Source organism: Echinops telfairi, unplaced genomic scaffold, assembly GCF_000313985.2.
Source record: "Echinops telfairi isolate 266 unplaced genomic scaffold, ASM31398v2 ScPeMD7_18;HRSCAF=68, whole genome shotgun sequence".
NCBI lineage: Eukaryota > Metazoa > Chordata > Mammalia > Afrosoricida > Tenrecidae > Echinops > Echinops telfairi.
Genome location: NW_022103915.1, coordinates 41,819,477 through 41,842,816, shown reverse-complemented (window position 1 = coordinate 41,842,816; position 23,340 = coordinate 41,819,477). Strand labels below are relative to the sequence as shown.

At 53.9% G+C, this 23,340-nt stretch overlaps 2 protein-coding genes across 3 annotated transcripts in view; one reads left to right on the top strand and one right to left on the bottom strand.

Moving 5' to 3' along the window:
• Window positions 1-16,980, top strand: part of LOC101660633 (nesprin-2) — a 74,560-nt gene extending 57,580 nt beyond the window's left edge. The window contains exons 19-31 of one of the 2 annotated variants that reach the window (XM_045287804.1): window positions 1,492-1,629; window positions 2,590-2,784; window positions 4,337-4,619; window positions 5,092-5,160; window positions 6,056-6,195; window positions 8,811-8,916; window positions 9,604-9,806; window positions 11,221-11,421; window positions 12,290-12,418; window positions 13,687-13,878; window positions 15,019-15,108; window positions 15,647-15,693; window positions 15,950-16,980. In XM_045287804.1, the coding sequence (XP_045143739.1) occupies window positions 1,492-1,629; window positions 2,590-2,784; window positions 4,337-4,619; window positions 5,092-5,160; window positions 6,056-6,195; window positions 8,811-8,916; window positions 9,604-9,806; window positions 11,221-11,421; window positions 12,290-12,418; window positions 13,687-13,878; window positions 15,019-15,108; window positions 15,647-15,693; window positions 15,950-16,163 (2,007 nt within the window). In that variant the 3' untranslated portion in view covers window positions 16,164-16,980. Of the gene's footprint in view, window positions 1-1,491; window positions 1,630-2,589; window positions 2,785-4,336; window positions 4,620-5,091; window positions 5,161-6,055; window positions 6,196-8,810; window positions 8,917-9,603; window positions 9,807-11,220; window positions 11,422-12,289; window positions 12,419-13,686; window positions 13,879-15,018; window positions 15,109-15,643; window positions 15,694-15,949 lie in introns of both variants that reach the window. The other variant, XM_045287805.1, reaches the window with a different exon arrangement.
• Window positions 16,981-17,500: 520 nt separating this feature from the next.
• ESR2 (estrogen receptor 2) overlaps window positions 17,501-23,340 on the bottom strand; it is a 49,720-nt gene continuing 43,880 nt past the window's right edge. Inside the window, exons 7-8 of the mRNA XM_045287624.1 lie at window positions 22,240-22,420; window positions 17,501-21,344 (exon numbers count right to left, since the gene is read on the bottom strand). Coding sequence (XP_045143559.1) covers window positions 21,161-21,344; window positions 22,240-22,420 — 365 coding nt within the window. The 3' untranslated portion in view covers window positions 17,501-21,160. The remainder of the gene's footprint in view (window positions 21,345-22,239; window positions 22,421-23,340) is intronic.

Genomic DNA, 23,340 nt, shown 5'->3' with positions numbered 1-23,340 from the left:
TTCACCTCAGCTTCCTGTAATTCAGAAGATGCAGTATGCAAACCTTTGGAAAATCCAGGTATAAACTGACAGGACTGGTGTGGGGCGGAGCTGCAGGAATGAATGAATTTTAATCCCTGCCTGTGTTCTCAGGACAGAAAGTTCATGAAGCCAAGAAAGGAAGTTGAGAACCTGGGTTTGGTATGGTTTTTTAACCCTCTTAGGAAGAAATCGGCTAGCTTTTGTGATAATTCAGAAACCCCGTTGTATTAATTCCTTATATTCTGGCTTAACTGTTAACCACCCTAAAGCTTCCCTGGGCACAGAATGCGACATTTGTCTGAGAACTGCCCATCTTTGGGGCGGGAAGCTGAGAGGCAGGTATCTTTCCATGGAGGTGATAAAGCTCCTCGGGCCAGAACCACGTCCATAGAGTCAAATGCAGCACGAGGCCAAGCTCTGCCCCGAGAGCAGTGCTTTTCCGTCTTGAAGCTGCGAGGCCTTCTGTCGCCCAGCACTTCTGCAAAAACTCGTGGGTCAAAACAGGCCCAAGTGCCAGCCTGACCCCCCAAGGAGCTCCTCACAGGAGAGACCAGAAAGCTCACTGATGACTGGAGCGCCGTGGGCCTGTATTTTACAATAAGGACCGTGCGATAATCCACATGAGGCCCAACAACCCACCTTTCCCCAAAAGCTGAGTGAGAGAGACAGGTGGAGACGGGAACCGAGAGTAATGAATGGAAATGGAACAACCGGCAGGGAAATGAGAATGTTGGCCCAGTGTGGAAAATATAGCCAGTGTTCCTGAACAGCAGGAACCCTGGCAGTGTCGTGGGTTACACATCGGGCTGCTAACCGCAAGGTCAGCAGTTCGAAACCACCAGCTGCTCTGTGGGAGAAAAAGGAGGCGTTCTACACTTGTCAAGAGTTACAGTCTTGCAAACCCACGGGGTCAGTTTTTTTGGTGTGCTTTGAATGTGCTTTGAAGTGGTTAAACAGGAACCTAAAAACCTCACCAAAACACAACATAAAGCTAGATAGGTAGATATATAGATGCATGCACATGCACACACAATGAAATATATACGTATATTTTATTGTGTATATATATATAATATGTTTTTCATTGTGTGTATATATATATAGATTTCATAGATTTTAAATTTTACCCCTAAAGACAAACAAATCACTGATTTAGGCTAGAGAATTGCTGTTTCCAGCCGTTAGAGTTCATCCGGTCGCTCTCCCTCCCTTTCGAGTGAAGAAGTTGGGGCTCGGGATAGCTAGGAGGCAATGCCATGCAGCCAGGAATGAGGAGAGCCCAGCCTGCTGCCCTGCCCCCGCCCTGTGGCTGTGGGGTTTTGCAGATCTCCTGGGACCCTCCCCAGACAGGTTTCTCCCCTGGTGCTCTGGCCACCCTATCCTTTGGCCCTCCAGGGACCTTGCTGTCTGGCTGAACTTATTCCACGGCCCACACAAACATGCACTGCTGTTTCTCGCCCCCCCTGACAGCATTTCACCAACCAGAGGGAGGAGTTTGAGGGGACCAGGGAGAGCATTCTCGTGTGGCTCACCGAGATGGACCTGCAGCTGACCAACGTGGAGCACTTCTCTGAGAGTGACGCTGACGACAAGATGCGCCAGCTGAACGTAAGCATCGCTGCCTCGGCTCCTCTGTGAAGGATGCACCTCTGCAGAGGTCGAGCCTGCCACCCCCAAACCTCCCGCGACAAGCTAGGACCACATTCCAGAACAGTTAGAGCAGCCAGAGTTCACCTGCCACAGGCTCATTTGTCTTGTTGTCATTTACAGTCAACCAGTAGGAGGATGCTCCCACGGGGCTCCACACAGAAGCTCATAAGATGCTGTTTGGGGAACGGTGGGGCCAAGAACAGACACCTTCTGTTCTCCCACCGTTAATGAACCGCATCAGTTCAGCGTACAAACAGCAGCTGGACTCACGGGGACCGCTCGTGTGCCGGAGTAGCATGTGCTCCGGAGGGCATACTCTTGGCTGACTGCTGAGACGTTCGCTGCCGGGCCGTGCTTTAGCAGCGCCTCCGCGTGCCCTTCAACCTGACCTTTCATTTAGCAGCCCACCATGTCCATAGTTCCCGCTACCCAAGAACCATCGTCGCACTCTAGTTCCCTCTTGGGTCAGGTCTTTGAAGAGGTTAAGAAACAAGAGTGTGCCTTGCCAGAACTGTATATATATGGCACACACTTGGCGTCCACCAAAGTGACTGCCTGCCCGTTGGTGGCTTATCACAGGAAGGTTTCTGTGCCCACCAGTCCCTGATAAGACAGTCTCGTTTTCACACCTAGTCATTCTACATAGCCATCGTGCTTAAGCATTGGGAAGGATCTTAAACGGAAGAGTCAGTGCCCAAAAGGAAGTGGGTGGGGGTGCACGATGTGCGTACAAACTTTACCAATGATTAAAATTCTGTCGTCACTTACAGACTTGATAAACCCTGCCGTCCTCACTGAAGGGACCAAGCAATGGCATTTTGGTTTTGTCCCCATCATGTCCGCCCCCGCCCCATTGTGGTGTGTAAGAAACTACTGGGAGCCCCCAGGAAAATCCTTCTCTCTTCATATTCCAAATAGGGCTTCCAGCAGGAGATTACATTAAATACCAACAAGATCGACCAGCTGATCGTGTTCGGAGAGCAGCTCATCCAAAAGAGCGAGCCCCTGGACGCGGTGCTGATTGAGGATGAGCTGGAGGAGGTGCACCGGTACTGCCAGGAGGTGTTCGGCAGGGTCTCCCGGTTCCACCGGCGGCTGACCGCCCGTGCTCCGGTAAGGGGTCGCTGGGCCACTCAGCGTTTACCGTTTGGATTTGAACAACCTTTGGGGGACGTAGCTTGTAAAATGGCCAGCTCTGATGTATTCAGTGCTATCCAATATACAACGTGTGTCTTGAGTTTCTTTCATTTCCACTGTTGTCGCTGGCTCTTAAGCCACAGGTGTCCCCGCCACAGTTCCTTAGCCGTTTCCCACCACCCAGCAGGGAGGGCAGAGCACTGCTGAGAGCCCTGGCTTCTCGTAGGTGTTCGCAGTATCATCTTCAGGACGGCTTTTCTGGCCTGTGTCCGTACCCCTAGGAGCAAATGATCCTGGCTCCGCTGTGCTAGGCTTGGGCGTGTGCACCCCTTTACCGTTATCTCAGGGCCTGGGAGCTTCCATTATAGCCTTGCTTTTCAGGTACGTGGTTCTCACCTTTGAAATGCCAAATGCACTGCTTTTGAACAACTTTGATCTTCCCTGGTGACAGATAGCGGGGTGAGGGAAGTTCAGGTGGCGCTAATTAAAGCTATTCCTCTAAGGTCACTGACCTTGTGGGCCTGGAGTTTTAGTCTGGATGCTCAGTGACCAACAGCACTGGCCACTTGTTCTTTGTTTTCTATCCCCAAGTGGTCAACTTCAAATGTGTCTGTGTCCCTGTCAGAAAGAGCCTCAGCAATTACCCTCTAGCTCCCTCATTTTTAAATGAGCCCCGGTGGCTGCAGGGTCAGCAGTTCGAATCCACCAGCCCCACTCAGCAGGAGAATGAAGAGGTTGTCTACTCCCATAAAGAGTTGCAGTCTGAAAACCCACGGAGGCAGTTGGACCCCGCCTTAGAGGGACGCTGCGGGCCGGCGCCAACTCGGGGGCCGTGGGTGCGGGAGGTGTACTGAGGCACTACTGCTACCCATGTGGGTGCAGCCACTGAGTGATCAGCACTGGGCACATGGGGTCCCTGAAGGTGCGGGACTCATCCAGAGCATGCTAATGTCCTTTTGCGTGTGTGCTCTGCGATGGCTTGGTTCCTGCCATGAATTATCCCTGAAACGTTGGCTTCCATTTTCTTCTAGAGTGGTGGTGCGCAACCTTCCGAATGCCGTGCCCCTTTCATACAGTTCCTCATGCGGTGGTGACCCCCGACCATAACATTATTGTCGTTGCTACTGTTATGAATTGTAATGTCAATATCTGATACGCAGGATGTATTAGGCGACCCCTGTGAAAGGGTCGTTCGACCCCCAAAAGGGTCGCAACCCACAGGGGGTATTAGGTAAAATTTGTTTTCCACCTAGCTGATCAAATTTCATTTCCCCCCAGGAAGGGGGGGGCCATGAAGCTTTGGGGAAATACTGATTCTAGTCTCCGTTTCTGAGCACCACCCCGAAAGAGCCGTTCTCAATTGACGTGGGTCGGGGAAGGTTTGAGTTCCTTTCCAATCTGCCTTAGGGATGGGGAAGGGCAGCCACCTTCTTCCTGTCGGACGGGCGCCGAATTCTAACGCTCCCGTCTGCGGTAGGAGCCTGGGAGCTGGTCATTTTTTGAAAACCGTCTCCCCTGTTGTCAGCAGGGCTTGGAAGACGAGAAGGAGGCCTCAGAGAACGAGACAGACCTGGAAGACCCCAGAGAGATCCCCGGTGACGCTTGGTGCAAGAGAGGGGAGAGCGAGGGGCCCTCGTCCCCGCAGTCCCTTTGCCAGCTGATGCCCCCGGCACCGGGGCACGAGCGGTCTGGCTGTGAGACCCCCGTCAGCGTGGACTCCATCCCTCTGGAGTGGGACCACACAGGGGACGTGGGGGGCTCCTCCTCTCACGAAGACGACGAGGAGGGCCCGTACTACAGCGCCCTGTCAGGTGAGTGTCTGGAAGTGGACCCATTCGGCGGTGTTTTCGGTCCTTCAGGACTCAGTCAGTCCTCGGTGATCGAGGGTCCACTCGCCAGCTTGTGGCTGATCCGGGCTTTCTGTGGCTTCTTCCATATGCTCCGTCCTGCCCACTGGGCCGCCAGCTGAGAGGCGGCTCCCTGAGGACGGGCCCAGTCAGAGAGAGGACATTCATCTGGAGACCGTGGCCCTCACTGACGGCTCTGGGCGCTGACCAGAGGGTGGCCTCCAGTCTCTGTCTGGCCTCCCTCTCCCCTGCCACTGCCTGGGCCGGCCCGGCCGGGCTGGCTGAGCAATCCTGCTGGGGTCTCCAAGTCTTTCCCTCCACAGGGGAGCAAGTCTGTCTTTCCTCCAGCTGACGACGTGTCTGCTGTTTTAGCGTAACTCTTGGGCATTAATCCACGTGCTCCTCCAGTGAGGAACATGGCGTTATTCTTTTTCAGATGTAGAAATCCCCGAAAACCCTGAGGCCTATCTTAAAATGACCACAAAAACTTTGAAAGCATCTTCTGGTAGGCCCCGCCCCCGCCCCTGCATGCATCTCAAACGTGGCAGCACGCTGCAGCGCGCACTGCACCCGCAACCCGCTCCGTCTCCGTGTCATGTCTGACCTCCGCCTTCCGTGGACACCATGCGCCTCGGCCCTCGCGTCATGGTGTATTTACACTGCCATACTCACACATACCCGCGTGCTTGTGACAACCCCCGCAACCAGCGCCCTCCACGCCTCCCCTCCCTTCCCGTCAGGGGTTCTTCGTGGTGCCCGGTTTCTGTGTCCTCCACCTGACTGCTGAAGTCCTGGGGCCCAGACCTAACATCCTTCATGGCGGCTTGGTTTGGCACGGTCGCCTGGCTTAGGGTCATTTCCTGGGAAGCGGAGGAGTGGGTGGGTGGGAGCAGAGGTGGCGTCGGACTTGTGGTCCACGCAGACGGCCTTTCGCAGATGTGTGGCTCTAAGCTGCCTTCGCTGACCCACCCCAAGTGCAGTGATGGAGGCGAGCCACGGGCGGCCCTTTGGTTCCCAAGTCCACCTGGACACACTCTCTTCCTCGGACACCCGAGAGGCCTTCTGGCCCCTTGGTCCCCAGACCCAGCCTTGCAGCTCAGCGTCACCACCTCCGAGCCCCAGCTCCAAAGACCCCTCCACCTGCAGCAAGTCATTTGTGTGTTGTCCTCCGTCTAAGCCCATCTAGCGAAGGCAGTGTTGTCCGGTTGCATGTCTCTCATCTCATGCCCGCCTGGGACATACTGACATTTTGCAAACATGCATGCTTTGCAAGAGAAGCTGCAGAACTCGTTTTTTACACCATAACCCGATGCCGCCTTACCCATGACTGTTCTCTGTGTAACCAAACACCAACGTTCGCCTTCACGGGAATGGACCGTCCCTTGCCTTCTTTGTTTCAGGCCAGTCCCTTTCTGAGAGCCACTCGTGGCATGTTCCTGACAGCCCTTCCTGCCACACGCGTCCCTACAAACCGAGGGAAGGTGACAGGAATGTGCCGCCCATCCCCTCGGATGCCAGCACCCCTTACAAGCCAGACTACGTAAGTCTTGACCCCCAGTCCATGCATAATAGATACTTGGATAGATACTCTGTGCACTCCCTCCCGAGGAGCCCTGGTGGCATTGAGGTTACCTGCTGGGCTGTCGGCCATAAGGTCAGCAGTTCAAACCATCAGCTACTCCACGGGAGAAAACGGGGCTTTCTGTGCCCATACAGATTTCCAGTCTCAGAAACTCACAGGGCTGGTTCTACCCTGTCCTGGACGGCCGCATGAGTGGGCATCGACTCAATGAGAGTGAGGTTTTTGCTTTTGAGGGCGCCCTCCCCAGGCTCCTGTTTGGGTTGGCTTTCCCTTGGTGACGCTATCGGTGCTGAGCCCTGGAAGCACTGACCAGCTCTATAGACAGTTTCTGACCCCAAACCAACCGTGTGTGTCAGCACTGAGCCAACGGCAGTTATCGCTGTGGTCCGTCACCATGCCGATGGTGGAACATTGAAGGGCCAGCTTCCAGAACAGCTCCCGAGAACTCAAGCCTTTACATTCGCCTTTTAACCATCCAGTTCATCCAAAGACGTGAGACTTGCTGTTTAAAATATTTGGCAGTGGGTTGACTCCTGAACTTTGTGAGCCTGGGCTTCCTCATCTGCAGATAATCCTACTTCACATGATAATTGTTGTTAGGATGAAGGCATCCAAGTTCAAATCAAGTGCGTAGTACAGAGAAGACCCTCAGAGGTGGCCATCCATAGTATTCCTCGCATAGGGCTGCTGTGAGTTGGCCTTGACACTATCTATGGCAGGCGTCCTCAAACCAAGGCCCGTGGGCCACATGGACATTTATCCGGCCTGCTGGGTGTTTTTGACCCGTTTGGTTTTTTACTTCAAAATAAGATATGTGCAGTATGCATAGGAATTTTTCCATAGTTTTTTTTTTAAACTATAGTCCGGCCCTCCAACGGGTCTGAGGGACAGTGAACTGGCCCCCTGTTTAAAAAGTTTGAGGACCCCTGATCTAGGGTGATGAGTTTGGTGTGGTGTGATGCGTTGTAGTTGTTCATACCTGAAAATGCTTGCTCAGGTGTGTATACACCCCACCCCCAACCCCGCAGCCTCCACCAGTTACCTGTTCCTCAGGTAACAGAGTTCCTTAGGCATGCTCTGATGGGCAGGAGCTGAGGGGGAAGCCAGCCTAGGGTTTGACGGTGGCCCCGGGTCATTCAGAGGACCAAGATTTTGAAGCAAAGGCGTTGAAATGTCCGTTAGACCCAAAGCCATGTAGGCGTCACGGGGTGAGTTCTCGAATGCCCTTCGTCTAGGAGTGGAGATTGGTAAAGGATGGTGTGCGCAGGGGCCTCCTGTGCTCAAGTCAGAAACTGCCTCTGGCTGAGCAACAGCTGTCCTTTTCATCTGCGCCTTCCGTTGTGTGGCATCAGACCTGCCATCCTAGGGGACACAGACTAGCCCGCGAGTGTGACTTCCCCTGCAGGGCCCTCGTGGGGTGGCTCCTCCCGTGATTCACTTGTTCTCCCTACAGCGGGCCACTGTCAACAAGCCCGGCCCTCACTGTGTCAGTAACCAGGTATGCACCACAATTCTGAAGGGTGTTTTCGTTCCACACAAATAGGCCATATGAACTCAAGCCAAAGAAGGCATGACTTGACTTTTAAAAAACAAACATTTGGGGGTGGGTGCCTTCCATATCATAGCCCCATCCGGGCTGGGCTGCTAGAAGAACCCGTATGTGCAGTAAAAGCTAAACTCTTGGTAATGAAAGACCTGAGAGCCGTGTTTCTCAGCCTTCCTGATGCCACAACCCTTTAATACAGTCCCCATGTTGTGGTGACCCCCAACCATAAAATTATTTTCGTTGGTACTGATAACAGTGCTATCAGTTGTAGTCTAGATGTAAGGGGTATTCCTTAGCTATTACTCTTGCAATCACTACTGTTATGAATCAGGCAACCCCTGTGAAAGGGTCGTTCGACACCCCCCAGAGGGGTCGAGACCCACAGGTTGAGAACCGCTGCCCCAGAGGCAGAGTTGCCCTCTCCACAGGGTTTCCCATCCCCAGAGCTCATAGTGCCAACCACCTCTGCAGAGCGGCTGGGAGGCTGAGTAGGAACCTGTAAGACACTGTGCTCGCGCAGAGACAGCCTCGCAAGCTCCTCGGTTCATGCTTCCTGGGCCCGGTCCTTGGAGGAGCGTTGGGCAGCCTGCACCTTAAAGCAGTCCATTTTATCTCTGTCACTGCCATTTGGTCTGCTTTCCGCCTCGAGGGCCTTTGCCAAAGCTCTGTTTCCGTCATTAGCTCTGCTTGCTGGAAATGCTGCCTACTTAGGACAAGGGCCCTGAGCCTTCCTGTCTTACCTGTTCTTACAGACCAGAGAAGTGGGTATCCACTGGGTTGCTAACCTCAAGGTCAGCAGTTGGAAACCACCAGGCACACCTGTAAAGAGCTACAGTCTTGGAAAGCCGCCTGGGGACAGTTCTACCCTGTCCTAGAGAGTGGCTGTGAGTTGGAACCAACCTGAAGGCAGTGCACTTGGCTTTGTTTGGGGCTTGCAGAGTGGCCAGGCTGCTCTTCCTTCTTGTAAAGTGGCGTTCAGAATGAGCTCTAATCTTTCAATGGTAACTTAAAACGTGTTTGTCTCTAGGCAAAGCTGCTGTTATCTTCGGGCACCACCGGTGGCAAAGAAGACCCCAGAGGCGTGAGCTGCAGCCCCCAGCAGGAAGACGCAGGGCAGGCGGGGCAGCAGTCAGGTAGATCCAAACGGAGGTCCTCAGTCGGAGGGGCAGGGTCTAGATTTCCAGCTGAATGGGGCCCTTCCGTGAAGTTGGTTGCTCAACAGAGCGCTCATTAGCAGCTGACTCCACATCACTCGCAGACACTCCTGAACTTCCTTCGACAACCGTGGGTGTTACTTTAAAATCTGCTGAGCTGTATTTTATCACCTAATCCCCCAGGACTGAGCACGTTGCTTCAAAGCTCTTCTGTAGCCATAATCCAACGAGCATCATGTGATGAAGTGCATATTTTAAAGACTGCACTTGTGTGTAAAGGTCAGCTCAGTGATTGCAAGAGCAATAGCTAAGGAATACCCCTTACAGCTAGCCTACAACTGATAGCACTGACCTGGTGATTCATGGACTACGGAGGAAGCCCCTCGACGGCAGTGTGCACTAAGCACAGAACTTTAGACCACACCACATACTGGCAGCGAGCTGGGTTTCCTCCCCACCCACCCACCCCATTCCAGCCTTGGTGGGAGTGGAGCAGCACAGACCTTGAACCAGAGCCCGGTAGGGGTGCAACTGCACACTCCAGGCCAAGAGAGAACTCCCAACTCCTGCCCCTCCCGAAAGGTTTTTGCCCCCACTGACCCTTAATTGGGAGCAGAGACGCGTGTGCAGTTTTGCTGGTTTTTAATTGGCGGCTTCTTATCCCAGGTGCCTTTGAGAGATGGGAGCTGATTCAACCCCAAGAGCTCCACCACAAGCGTAGAATGAAACAAAACTTGCAGCAGCTGAACTCTGACATCAACACGATCACCGCTTGGCTGAGAAACACCGAGGCCGAGCTAGAGACACTGAAGACGGCACCGCCTGCGCCCAGACTCGAGGAGCTGGAGCTCAGGGTGAAGAGACTGAAGGTGAGGTCAGGGTCTGCTGGGAGAGAGGAACTGAGACCCTGTGAGTGGCACACACTGCACCTTGCAAATGGTGTCAGGTAGGGGCCAACCTGTCCATCACTCTGGTCACTCACTGGTAATGCCACAGACACAGATTTCTTTTTTTCATACTGAAGAACATCTATAAAGGACCCACCACCCCAAGTGTTGAAAAAGTCAAACCTCAGAGACATCTCTCGATTCTGGGCTCTAGGGGTGACTTCCAGCAACTTATATGTCACACTGACTCCCATCCACCCTTCCAAGTGTGCGTGAGGACGCCTGTCCAGCTCAGAGGTGGAGCATCTTGGAAAGGCGGGGTGAGGAGGACTGGCGCACTCCTGGAAAGAGTGCTGGGCAGTGAGGATTTGCCACCCACAGAATGAGCCTTCCAAACCCTGGGATGAACCTTGAGGCCAGGAGTGGCAATGTAAGGCCTGTACGTTGGAGTGCTCTGAGCGTGAGCTCTGGAGTGGCCTGGAGCCCATGGTCTGGGGGTAGCTGGGCACTCTTGTTACTTTCGGAGTCCCTGGGTGGTACGAACATGCTCAAATTTTAAATGAAAGGCTGGAGGTCCAAGTCTACCTGGAAAGTGCTGCCAAAGAAAGGCCTGGTGGTCCACCTCCCTCCAACCAGCCGTTGAAAACCCTGAACACCTTCGTAGTGTGTGTTTCCCCCACCCCCCTACCCCAGGGGGTTTTCATGAGTCAGAATCAGCTCGACAGCAACTACTATTGAGTTTCAGATCTTCACCTTTAGTGGACTCTCTGCCATGGTAAGTTAGGGGTCATTATTCATCCTTAGGAATACCATTTGTGATTTAAGAAGACAAACAAGCTGAGGGCCATTGAGTTGATTCTGACTCATAGCGACCCTGCAGGGGGCCAGACCTGTCTGTCCCTCTGGGTTTCCGAGACTGACTCTTTCCAGGAGTGGAAAACCTCATCTTTCTCCCGCAGTGTGGCTGGTGGTCTGGAACTGCCTGCCTTAGGATCAACAGCCTAACTTGTAACCACTACGCTACCAGGGCTTCTGCTTATTTGTGCTACTTGGGGGGCCAGTGCCAAGTAACTGGGTATATTTTACCTGGGAGACCTAGAATTGTAACCTGGTCTAAAGTCTGTACTGAGCCCTCCAGCGGGCAGAAGCTGTAGAGGTCAGCAGGGTGAGTCAGCACCTGGAACGAGGCCACTGGCCCTGCCTGTGGCTGAGTTCACCGACCTTGTAAGGCAGCTCCTCATCTGACGTCTCCCAGCCAGTCATGGGCGAGGTCACTCTTGTTTCTGTGGCTGCAGCTGGGGAAGCGTTTGGAAGATCTATTCCCTAGTGCGGCCCGAGCGGAGCCCCCCAGGATGCTTTCCAGAGCGCCTCACCTGGTCTTTTCCCTCTTCCGTAGGAGATCGTAAAAGCCTTTGGCACCTCCAAGGCACTGATGGCCTCCGTGAACTCAAGCAGCAAGGAATTCCTGCTCGCCGAGAGCACCGAGCCCAAGGACCTCCAGAACAGGCTCCACCAGCTGAGCCTGCACTGGGAGGCAGCGCAGGGGGCCGTGGACCACTGGAGAGAGGGCTTGCGGCAGTCGCTCATGCAGTGCCAGGTACGCTGACTGGGCGTCAGGCCACCCGGAACCAGTGCCCTGAGCACAGCAGCCAGGCTCCCGGGCCTGCAGAGGTGGAAGAAGCCAGGTATTTTTATCGCAGGCAGGCTGCTGCTCTGGCCTGAGTGAGGAACCGTGCCTTTCCAAAGACACGCCACCCACCTGCCGCCTAAGTGGCCTGCAGTTCGTCAACTCCTCCTCCACACAGGGTTCCAGCAGGGATGGCAGTGCCCCCTCCACATGGCCCCCTTCTCTGTCCTTCTGCCAGGCAGGCTTCTACAGAGTGACCAGGAGGCCTGGCTCCCAAAGAGAAGGCGCCCTTTAATCCAACTCTTGTCACCTAGTAGCTGTGTGCCTGTGGGCAAGTCGTTGAACCTTCTAGGATTTTGCTTTCTCCTCTGAAACACGGGAATAAGATTAGTACCCAGTCACAGGGTTTTCTTGAGGACTAAAAGGCGTAATGGTCGTCATCTCATGTTAGCTGCACACTGCTGTTTCATTCTGACCTAGCTTAGGGAGCCTGAGCCCAGCAGCTCAGCCTCACGGAGCCCTAGCCATGGGCCATCGCCAGTGCTAGTGGGTGGAGTGCCCCGTAGCCACTGAGGCAGGGAACAGAAGAGTAGTTAATGGTGTGATCCTTTCCATCGGGGCTTTCCCCTCTCTCGGGGAAATCGACCACACCGCCTGGGATTGGGCTGCACCCCTCTCCTGCCCAGCTTCTCCTGCTGTGCTCTGGGGCCTGGCATTTCATTGAGACCTGGCCCCTCTCTTTTTCTGTCACTGGTTAAGACAAGAACAGACGGCCATGATGGACTAGAAGCCACCCCTTCTAAGGGAGGGCAGTGCTGTGACCTTGTTCTTTTTCAAGGACTTCCGGGAGTTGAGTCAGAGCCTGCTCCTGTGGCTGGAAAGCACGGAGAACCGCAGGCAGGAGGCGTGCGTCACCGATCCCGGGGCAGACCCCCAGGCCCTCCGGGAGTCGCAGGAAGCACTCACGGTGAGTTCCTGCCTTGGGCGTTTGGTCACAGTTCTCGGGCAAGTGGGGTTTGTCCGACTCGCGTTCAGTTGGCTGCCATCAGCTGTGCCCCCCTCGGCTCTGCAGCAGAGCAATGCGCAGGGACAAAGAGCCAAGGTCCAGAGCAGCGTGCCTTAGACTCAGAAACTTAGGCGCGGACATTTACTGTCTCCAGACACCCCTTAGGTCGACTGCTTACTTGTGGAAAACGACTCGTGCATTTACTTTGTCAGCCGCGGGAAGCTGTGTGAGGTAGTTTCCCTCTGCCTGGTGTGGAAAAGCCTTCCTGGAGGCTAGCTGCCGCGTCACACACACACCCCACAAACCTCCATGCGTCTCCCCATGTACACAAAGTGGTGATTTTAATCCCCAGTGTATACTCGATGGACGTTTTTAACCCTTAAATTCCATCCAAGAGCTCTCATTTACAAGGCCGCGTAGGCTCCCCCTGCAATCTTTGAGACGCCTGCTCTCAGCAGCGCTGCCCTCCGGTGGAGCTTCCTGTAACAATGGGTGGAGAGGTTCGGGATCTGCGCCCCCACCCATTGTGACAGCAGGGGCCCCGGGTGGCCGCCAAGGACTTGGGATAGGTGGGTGGAGTGACGGAGAGGTTGACCTTTTAACTAATCTCAAAAACCACACGTGTCTACTATCAGGCTTCCCTACAGGGCAGCAAGTCCACTAACTCCCCCTGAACGATGGACACCAAGGTGCCTGGTACCCAGCCCAATGCCACCGAGTTGACTCTGACTCACAGCAGCTCTGCGGGGCAGAGTGGGACAGCTCCATAGGGTTCCCAGACTGAGTGTTTAGCAGCCCCCTCTTTCTCCCTCGGAGCAGCCTGGGTTAGCAGGTGGGCACTTAACCCACTGCACCACCAGGGCTCCGTGATTTGCCCAATCACCTTAACTCCGTATGCCTGAAGTAGTGTATGGAAGCCGGTATGAATTTATTGGCCTTAGAATCTCCCTTGACGTCCTGCCACGTTGAGTAACGTCTGGGTCCTCACACATGACTTCTCTCCCTTCTCCGACGCCTCGGGCCTCACGGTCTTCAGGGCGAGGAGGAATACAGAATGGGGGGAGAGGGGTGACTACCTACTTGCTGTCCAGCTGCTACGAGGCAGGCAGATGGGAGTTGACCACCACCCATGATGCCCTGCGGAACTCCCCTGGCACTCAGAAAGCCTCACCAGGCCACACTGGCTTCCCTTTGACAAGCGGCGTGTTCGGTCTCTCTCCTGTCTTCAGCAACTCGAACAGGAGCTACGGGGACGTCAACCTCAAGTCAACAGCTTACAGGAGCTTTCGAGCAGCCTCCTCAGCACGGGCCACGGGGAAGACTACGTGGAGGCTGACGAGAAAGTACATGTGATCGGGAAGAAGTTCCAACAGTTACTTGAAAAGGTGTCTCAAGACTTAATGTCCCTGCAGGGAAGCCAGGTGAGTCCACCTGTGAGTCTTACAAGGGCAGGGGTCCCGTGAGAGACAAACTCTAAAGCCAGGCTCTGCAGGATGTGGGCTGGAGTCGCCCGCAGGCCCCTTCCGAGGGGTGGGTGGCCTGAAAGAGCGCTAACAGAACCGACCTCCCAGTGTGGCGGGCCATGCAGAGCAACTCTGATCCGCTGTCCTCTCCGCCTGGCCTGGGGCTTTCTCCCAGGACAGCTTCAAGTGCACGGCACTGTCTACGGCCACATCTCGCGTGGGTACTTTCTTCCCTTGACAACGTCACTCGGAGCACATGGACTACCCAGGCCATGGCCTCACCAGACGGAGGCCAGCAGGCCCTCCATTCTGCGGTTGCATGTTGGGCTCAAGTCGGTTCTGACTGGCGGCGGCCCCACGGGTGCACAGCAGATAGGTGGTTCCGAGGTGGCTGTGCAGGTCTGCCCCCAAGGCCTCTCCGGAGAGGCTTCACTGCCAACCTTTCAGCCAGGAGTCAAGCACCTGCTTTGCTAAGCTTCCCAGGGACCGCTGCCCCCTCCTTTCCAGAATCTTTATGGTGCCCCCTGGCAACCAAGACGGTACGAAAACCAAAATCCTGCCACCACCAAGTGAGCTGTGCCTCGTGAGGCTCTCCAAAGCCGTGAATCTTGACCAGAGCGGAGAGCCTTCCTCTGGAGAGTCATCTGCTGGGCTTGACTCGCCAACCTTGTGGTTATAAGAGCTCAATTTCTAGCCCATAGGCTGCCCAGGCTCTTTCAGACGATTCTAGGGGGCTCCAAAAAGTGTGGGGAAAAGGGAACTAAAGAAAATGGAATCTTCCCATGAATTTTTGGAAGCCGCTAAGTATTGTCTTTGGCCGACCACCTTCTCACAGCAGACTGGGGCCGAGCTCGCCGCCGTCATTGGTTCCCTCTCGCAGCTGCAAACCTGTTTGTGTCTGTGCTGTGGGTTGGCCTTGCCTAGTTCACATTCCCTGTGGTCTCCGTCAATGGGGGGAGCAGAGGGCCCTCGGTAAGAGAGAAATTTAAGGGGGTCGGGGGCACTCGGAAGACTCAGAAGATGGCCCATTTTGGGAGCTCTGGAGACTGCTCCAAGCCTTACGTTTCCCTGGTCTGACCCTTTGGGTGTGGATTTCAGAACCCAGATCCATCTCTGCCCAGCATTGACCGGATCGACTCCAGGGGCCAGCACCCAGCGGCCAACAGCGGCTCAGCTACTCAAGCCAAGGTGAGAGCCCCCCCAAACCAACTGTGTGCAGGGTTTCCAAGAGTGTGCATCTCGAAAGCAACAGACGGCCTCAACCCTCTGCCACAGTGGTTATTTTCTGAAGTTCTGAGACGACAGTGACTTGGGCCTCAAAGGTGTCCTGTTGAATCAGCCTCAGCCAGCGAGTCCAAAGTTTACCCTCCTCCCCCCCAAATCAACCTACACTTTCTGAAGATTGGATACCAAAGCTTTCTTCTCCTCCCTTCCACTTCATGGGGCTTCGTAGGGGGCTGTGAAAGACGGAATCCTTCCAGCATCGTTGAAGGGGTTCCTCCTTTCGCCCTTAAAACAGATCCGCCCACAGGGATGTGAAACACTCAGTAGTGGAACAAACCGAACTTTCTCCTGTGTCAGGGAGTTTAATCTTCAGTGCTCCAAGAGGCTCCGAGGCGTCGCGGGGAGACCCGTCTGAGGGCATTATTATATAGGGAAGGACGCTCCTCACCGGCAGCACTCACCTCTCCGTTTGCTCACAGTGTTGTTGTTTTTATCCCAGCAGCCTGGGGCTGAGAGCACTGCAGAAGGCAAGGCGCAGGAGGACAACAGGTAATGTGGCCTCGTGGTTGGTGATGTGTCACCCGTTCTATGCCATTCTGACCAATGCCACCCTCGGTGCCCTGGTGTAAACCTGGCTTTCTGGTGTGCTTTTAGCTGGAAAGGATGGGCTTCTCTTCCACCAGTCTTGGGCCCCCTTTGAATATCAAGTCCAGGATTTCTTATGTTAAGTCCTCGGGACCAGGGAACGTGCGTGGATTTTGCTTTCAGAACCTACTGAGTCGCTCCTAACCTCTTCTGTTGGCAGGGTGCCGGGCGCTGGCAGCTCACGGCCACAACGCTCCTTCCTCTCCCGGGTGATCAGGGTGGCACTGCCCCTACAGCTGCTGCTGCTGCTGCTGCTGCTCCTGGCCTGCCTGCTGCCCACCTCCGAAGAGGACTACAGCTGCGCTCAGGCCAACAACTTCGCACGGTCCTTCTACCCCATGCTGAGGTATACCAATGGGCCGCCCCCCACCTAGAGGGTGAGGCCTGGCCTGCAGCACCGCACACAGCCTATTTACCAAGCACCCTGCCCATGGGCCCCCAGCCCCACCCGTGGGCGACTCGTTCCAGGAATTGCTCCTGCTGCAGACCCTTCCCCCAGCAGGGGCCCCTTGCAGTCTCCCCCTGGGGATTTGCAAAGCTAGCTTGTGGGTGGGTTTCAGGGGCTCTAGAGCTGGCAGGTTCCCGAGCAGCTACTACGCACTTTGTGAATTCTAATTCCTTTATAAGGCACCGTCACAACCATGTCGCTGCAGCATTCACCACGTAATACATAGTGTAACATCAAGCCGGCAGGTTCTGCCTTAGAAACAGTTCCGAAATCCACACATGCGCCCCTTTGTCGATGGACTGAAACAATCGTTCTGAGACCGTTTAGGAGCGAGCCTTCCTGAACTCCAGGTGACAGAACCCCAAATACTCTGCTGGACTTCGGTCTACTCTTTTATATCACTCAAATTTTTCCAAGAAATTATATTGCATGCATGTGATCATTGTGCATATTTTTTTAATAATGCTCAAGCTGTATGAATAATGTAAACTTTGATTTTTTTAAGAAAAAAAGAAATCCGATTTTAGCTGTGATTTTGGATCACATGTACAGTGCAATGCCACACGGCAGGCTTGCGAGGGATGTTTTTGTAAGTTAAATTTTGTAAGCCTTTTCACACTCAAGATGATGCTTCAAGTTTTGTTGAACTGTGTGGTCACCGGGGATTGGTATAGAAACTTGAAGTTACTTGTGTCATGTACAACTCAGATGTTTCCAATTAAAAAAAAAAGCTAAACTCCAAACGGTTGGACTGATTCTTTTGTGTGTGTGTGTGTGTGTGTGTGTGTTTAGCTGACTGAGTTTAATTCCAAGTTTTATGTTCTTTTCACGTATGAGGTCTTGAATCCAGAGCCTGGGGGTGGGGGGCAGGGGGGCCTTGTCAACGTGAATCCCTCAGAGGGGCTGGAGGAGCAAGGGGCAGTCGGACAAGCAGCAGCTGCATGGCTACCGGAGAAAGGCTCTTTCCACCCAGTGGGTTCCATTCCCAGCTCCCTGCAGAGAGAATGAATAGGTGACTGGGCATCCTACCGAGGTGACAGGCAATGCCACCTGCCTTCCATGTGTCACCAGTGTGAAAGCGGGCCAGGCTGACTTGTGGCCAGAGTCGTCCGCAGGCATCATGTTCGCGTGCCTCTTCCTGGGCTTGCACTGGACCCTCAAAAGCTCTGTGCCCGGAGCAGAATAGGATTCAGAACAGAATGTGAACCAGTTAGTGATGGTCTTACCTTCAGCCCCCAACAAAGACATTTTTTAAAACCAAACTTCTGGTGGGAGAAAGCACTTTATTTAGCGTGTGCCATGTAACACTTCTGTCAGCCAACAGTCCGACGAGCGTCAAAGACACAGAACGGGAAGGTTCTCTGGAGGAACGGGAAGCAGGAGTCAAAGCCTGCTTTCAAACCAGAGCAGTCGTTTTTTACTAAAAGTTCCAAATCAACAAGCTGGTTTCAGGATACAAAGCATTTATCTGAAAAAGGGTGAAGCCAGCCGGTGGGCTCTGGGTACACAGGACCCATGGTCCTGGCATTTAGATCCACCAAGAGCAAGCGCAGCAGCATGACTGGGGACTGGGCTAGCGCTGCCCAAAGCAGAGGGGCCTGTGGGCTGGCCCTCTGGCAGAGAAGGCCTTTGGGGTTACTCAAACCCAACAGGTCCTGGGCCCCAACCAAAAGGGTGAGAAGCAGATTGCATGTTACAGAAACAAGACGCATCAGAGAGCCGCCACTAGAGCCCGAGTCCCGGTGACTCTGAAAGCTGCACAGAATAACTGGCAGGTGTTCTCACCCTACAGTAAAGCATCCAGTGCCTAAGGGATGTGAACATGGTACATGAGCAAATTTCCAAAGCACATACTCGACGAAAACACGTTTGAGAAAAGCAAGGGCAAATACAGGGAGGTGACGGCTGTGCCCACTAACTTAGGAGCCTAGGAGAGAAGGGCAAGGGCAGAATACATTCCCACCTGTCACCACTGCTGTCCTGTCAAGGATCCTGCGGGCCCCATCCAAGCCAGGCCGACAACGTAGCTAGAGGTGCAGCTGGAGGCAAAGATGACCTGCCCCCATGGCACGGCCACTCAAGCTCAAGAAGTGACTCCTTCCCAAGCAGTCCTGTTGCAGAGCCTCGCTGGCCAGGCAGGTAAAACATACTTGGCCAGAAGTAGTGTGAGGGCTTCTAGCCGGTCAGTGTAGCACGCTGGGCCTGTAACTGACACAAGTGGAAAAAGGTAGGCCTGAGCCTTCATGTCACAGGTGCTGTGCAAGCTGTCTGCAGGGGGTGCTGGACATTTGGAGGGGCATGCCAAAAGTGGACCTCCCCGCTTAACCGGAGCAGCTGCGCCGGTCAGGATGCATGTGATGAAGGGATTATGCAATTGAATAATACTTTCTGTTTTAAAAGTTTTTTAACTAGTCAAACTCGATCAGTGTCTGTACTTAAACTGGACATGTGTCATGTTACACTGAGCTGTTTATCAGCTTGAGCAAGCGGAGTTTCTGCAGCTGAAAACTCTTGGGAACAGTAATGATGGGGATTAACTGAACAGGTGAGGAGCTGGGAACTCTGGCACAAAACAAGTGCTTCACGAACACTTTCAGGTACTAAATATGAGGGGGGTTTTTATTTCCTTCACATAACCTTGATTTAAAAAAAAAAAGATTTCAGCAGCTTAAAGAAATGTGTCCAATCTTATTAAATAGAAATATTTCATTTCCAACTGGAAATGTGCTGGCAAGTGAACCTTGTTTCTGAAAGGGAATGTATGTCATCTCCTTTTGCAGGGGCATTCCTTAAGACACTGTCAGAGATAACAAGCACTACGATTTCATCACCCCTTTCCAGAGTACACACGCCAGTCACTTTGTGCATTCCGAATGGTCCTCGAGATTTGGACCAGGATTTTTAGTTTTTAAGGAAAGCCAGCTGAGATGGTCTTCTCGGCTCCTCCCCAGCAAACCCATTTCTCATCAGGTCCCATCTTATCTTCCACCTGGAACAAGAACTAACATTTTTACTAAATTTCTTTTTCACCAAATCCACTCTATAAATATTCTGATAAGAAAATATGTTAAGATAGCACTAGGGTATAAAACAATTCTTTCTCATTATAAATACTTCTCCCTAAAAATTCTATTTTTGAGTCACATTCACACACAGACGGGTCTTCTTTCAGTGCTGGGCTCATCAAATCGATTCCATCTGGCCAGTAAGCTTGACACCCTGGGGTGTGTGCAATCACTCATCCCTCCAGCGACCACCATGCCGTGTGCACTACCATAGCGGGAAGGGCTCTCGAAGGGCTCTCCTCTGCTGGCTGATGTGGCCGCGGTGGCTGCTACCCCGCTGTGAGCCGCACTGCTCACAAAAGGACCCCCTCCCCCAGTGCTGTTGAGTTCATCCCCACCACCAACCTGCAGCACAGAAGAGAAGCACCCCACTGGGTTCCCAAGGCTACTCCATAGAAGCAGGCCCCACAGCTTTCTCCTGGGGAGCAGCTAGCCGGTGGATTCAGATGCCAGCCCTGTGGTGAGCAGTAGGGTGCATTAACCACTGACATTGGGGTCCCTGGCAAAGCCCAGAATAAGTCCCAGTCCTATAAATCATGGCTCTTTTTCCATGCTGGGCCCCTTGGGTCCACAGAGTCCTAAAGAAGGGCAGCTGAAGGAACTAGAAGATTTTAAACTACCACAATCCTCCATGAAAGTAATGTCTTCCCCAGCTGGCCAGCAAGCCTCTGCAAGTGAAAATCAAGCCCGAAGACGGCGTGAATAGAAAGTTCTTACTCTGCGCTGCCAAACCACACCCTGCTGGGATGTAGGTCCCAGCATGCCCACCTGCTCCCTAGTAGACAATCCTCCTGGCTTTGACAGAATCATACGAGCATGTGCTATCAGTCCTCACAGGCCTGTGAGGTAGTTCTGTGAAGCTGGTCAGTTGATCGTCGTCGTGGTCTTCAAAGCTACGTCACGTGGTCCCGAGGGGCGTGCTGTTGTGAGGTGTCACTCAGTCGGTTCCAACAGAACGACGCACAGCCCAGACCTGTGCCAACTTCACCATCACTCCTCGCCTGGACCACCGTGTCAGTCCATCGCGTTGACAATGTCCTTCTCCAGGGACTGGTCTCTCCTGGCCACATCTACGTGAGACCCAGTCCCACTGTCCTCACTTCTAAAAGCGCATTCTGGCTGTCCTTGCTCCAAGACAGACTTCTTTGTTCTTCGGGCAGTTCATGGTATATTCAGTAATTTTCACCCAGCACCGTAATCCAAATGCATCAATCCTTCTTCGGTCATATCCTATTCGGTGTCTAGCTTCCACAGACATATGAGGTGATTGAAAAGTCCCTGGCTTGGGGCAGGCCCATCTCGGTTCTCAAAGTGACAGCTTTACTTCTGAACACTTCGAAGAGGTTTTCGGCAATAGATTTGCTCGATGCAATACATCACTTAATTTCTCCACTGCTGCTGCTCTGGCTGTTGATATGATCCAAGAGGGTACCAGGCTCTCTTCTAGGGGAAGTTTAGGCAGCACACTGAGGGGGAGGCCACTCCCTTCAGCGCCGTGTTCTCCCTCTGCCTTTTCTACTCTGCAACCCTCCCAAGTCAAGTCCTCATCATTCATTCCAACACCTTTCAGGAGCTGTTTCCAAAGGGGTGAGAGGGTGGGGGACGAGAAAAGAGGCACCGCAGTGCGATCCTACGAGGCCGCCCTTGATACAAACGGCTCCAATGCACCGCACGGTATCCAGAGCTTTCTCATCAGGCTCTCAGCTCCCAGGGCTGTGGGGAAGATGGTAGGCGACCGAGCCTGCCAGAGTGATGGGGGGCCACCACACAGCAGAAAAAGAATGAAGCCCAACGACTTCGGAACAGGGTCACACTGCACCCCAAGTTGGGTCAGTCTCTGCCCTTCAAGGCGGGTGGCTCACTGAGACAGGGGTGTCTGGCAGCCCTCCTTGTTCTTACTCTCCTCCTCTGCCGAACTGCCCTCGGCCCCTGAGGACTTGTGGCCCCCGAGTGTGTGGGCATTCAGCATCTCCAGCAGCAGGTCGTAGATGGGGACCACATTTTTGCACTTCATGCTGAGCAGGTGTTCCATGCCTTTGTTACTATGAAGACAAGAAGGGGCGGAGGTTCAGGGGAGCGCTGAGTCTTCCCAACTCCCCTGCCAGAGCCAGGGCACCCCACCCCGTCCTGTGCCCACCAGCCTTTCCCCTTTGTTGGCTTGCTGCTCTTGACACCCACCTCCTCGGCTGACGACAAGGGCAGTGGCTGTGTCACCGCTGGCCACAGAGGCCCGGCACCGTGCCTGCAGAGAGGGCGTCCCCAAACCAAACGGACTCATCTGGACCTCCCACGGAGTTTCTGAGTCTATAAATCTTGAGCAGCTGATGGGTTTGAACCACCGAGCTTGCAGTTTAGCAGTGCAACGCTTAGCCAACAGCACGGAGTCGGTGGTCTGGCAATGGGCAATCTATAACCAGATGAAGGTTGGTGAAAAATTGGGGAACGGTACGGGTGATGGTTGGGCATAGTGATGGGTGTAACTAAAGGTCGCTGAACTGGACATGCAACGACGTTTGTTCCAAAGAAGAACTGGCGCGGCCGAGATACTTGTCATTTCCCAGCGATCTAAGTGGCCCTCCTCCCACAGATGGCCTAGCAGCCTCAGCCTTGGGGGTAGAGGGCAGGGCAGCAGCTCATTCAGGGGAGGGACTGTCCCCGTGAGAACTTCATAGACCAGCCATCACCCCAGCAGCTGGGACAGCACAGGAGGCCATCCAGATCCCATACGGGGCCGCGTGACATTCACACGGCGCTTATTATGTGCTTACACTCAGTCTCTGGATACAGGTGTGTGTGCGGAGGAAACCCTTTCTCCCACCCCCGATTCCCTTCAGAGGTGCACTACGCCTCAAACTTGCAGACACTTCCCTCAGAGCTCTTCACCCTCCCCGGAACACCCCCTCAAGCCCTGCCCTGGAGGTGGGGTGGGGTTAGTACCTGGCATGTCTGACGTGAGACAGGAGCATCAGGAGGTTGGCCAGGCGCATGGACTGCTGCTGGGTGGAGATGCCGCTCTTGGCAATCACCCAGACCAGAGCGTCGGTCACAGCATTCAGCAAATGAGTCAGCTTCTGGTTGCTCTCAGCCTCCTGGGTCGCTGCAGTGAGAGGGTACATGCCTGGACAAAGGATAAAAGCCACGAAGTGAGGTTCTGAGAAAGAGCAGCCACACACACATGCTCAGCTGTTAGGAAGCACCCAGCATTTCCCAGATGGCAGGCCAAATTGAGCCGGGTTTTCGGACAGGACTGCGTAGTGACATCTAAAAGCATTTAGCATCCCTGTGCTAGGCTGGGCTGCTGCCTGCGTGCCAGCCCCCCTCACTGAGCTGGCTGGATAAACTTGGTTCCATGCAGGTCGGATGTCACCAGGTGCCCACCAGCCACAGCCACAAACCTACCTGGTCACCTCACACCGTTACGTGGTGCTTCGGCTTTGCAGCAGCAAGTGCACATCTAGACCCAGCCAGAAAGTGAGATTATCTGACTCCCGCCCTTCCCCCCAGGGTCCCTCATCTACATGGGGCAGAACGAATGCCCCGTGATGCGGGGGCTCTGGTGGTCTAGGACAGAGGTCGGCAGACGTTTGAGACGAAAGAGCCGATCCTGACCCTCGCCACAATTTAAAAATTATTCGAGAGCCATGCATACCTTTTTACAAACAAATGAAATCACCATCATCTGAGTAATATCCTTTAGGATTTTCATAAATAAGACTACGATGCTTTCATTTTCAATCTACTGCAGAGCCACACGTACATACCCCAAGAGACGCAGATGGCTCGAAAGCCACGGCTGCCGACCCCTGGTATCGTGGGCTATGAGTTGGGTTGCTAACCTCAAGGTCAGCAGTTTGAGTCCACCAGGGACTCCCAGTGAGAAGGACGAGGCTTTCTGCTCCTGTAAAGACTGACAGCTTGGGAATTTAGAGGGGAGTTCTTCCCTGCTCTCAGGTCCCTGTGAGTGGGAATCGACTGGACAGCAATGAGAGAGAGCCAGAGAGAGGGAGCGAGAGAGAGAGAGAGAGAGAGAGAGAGAGA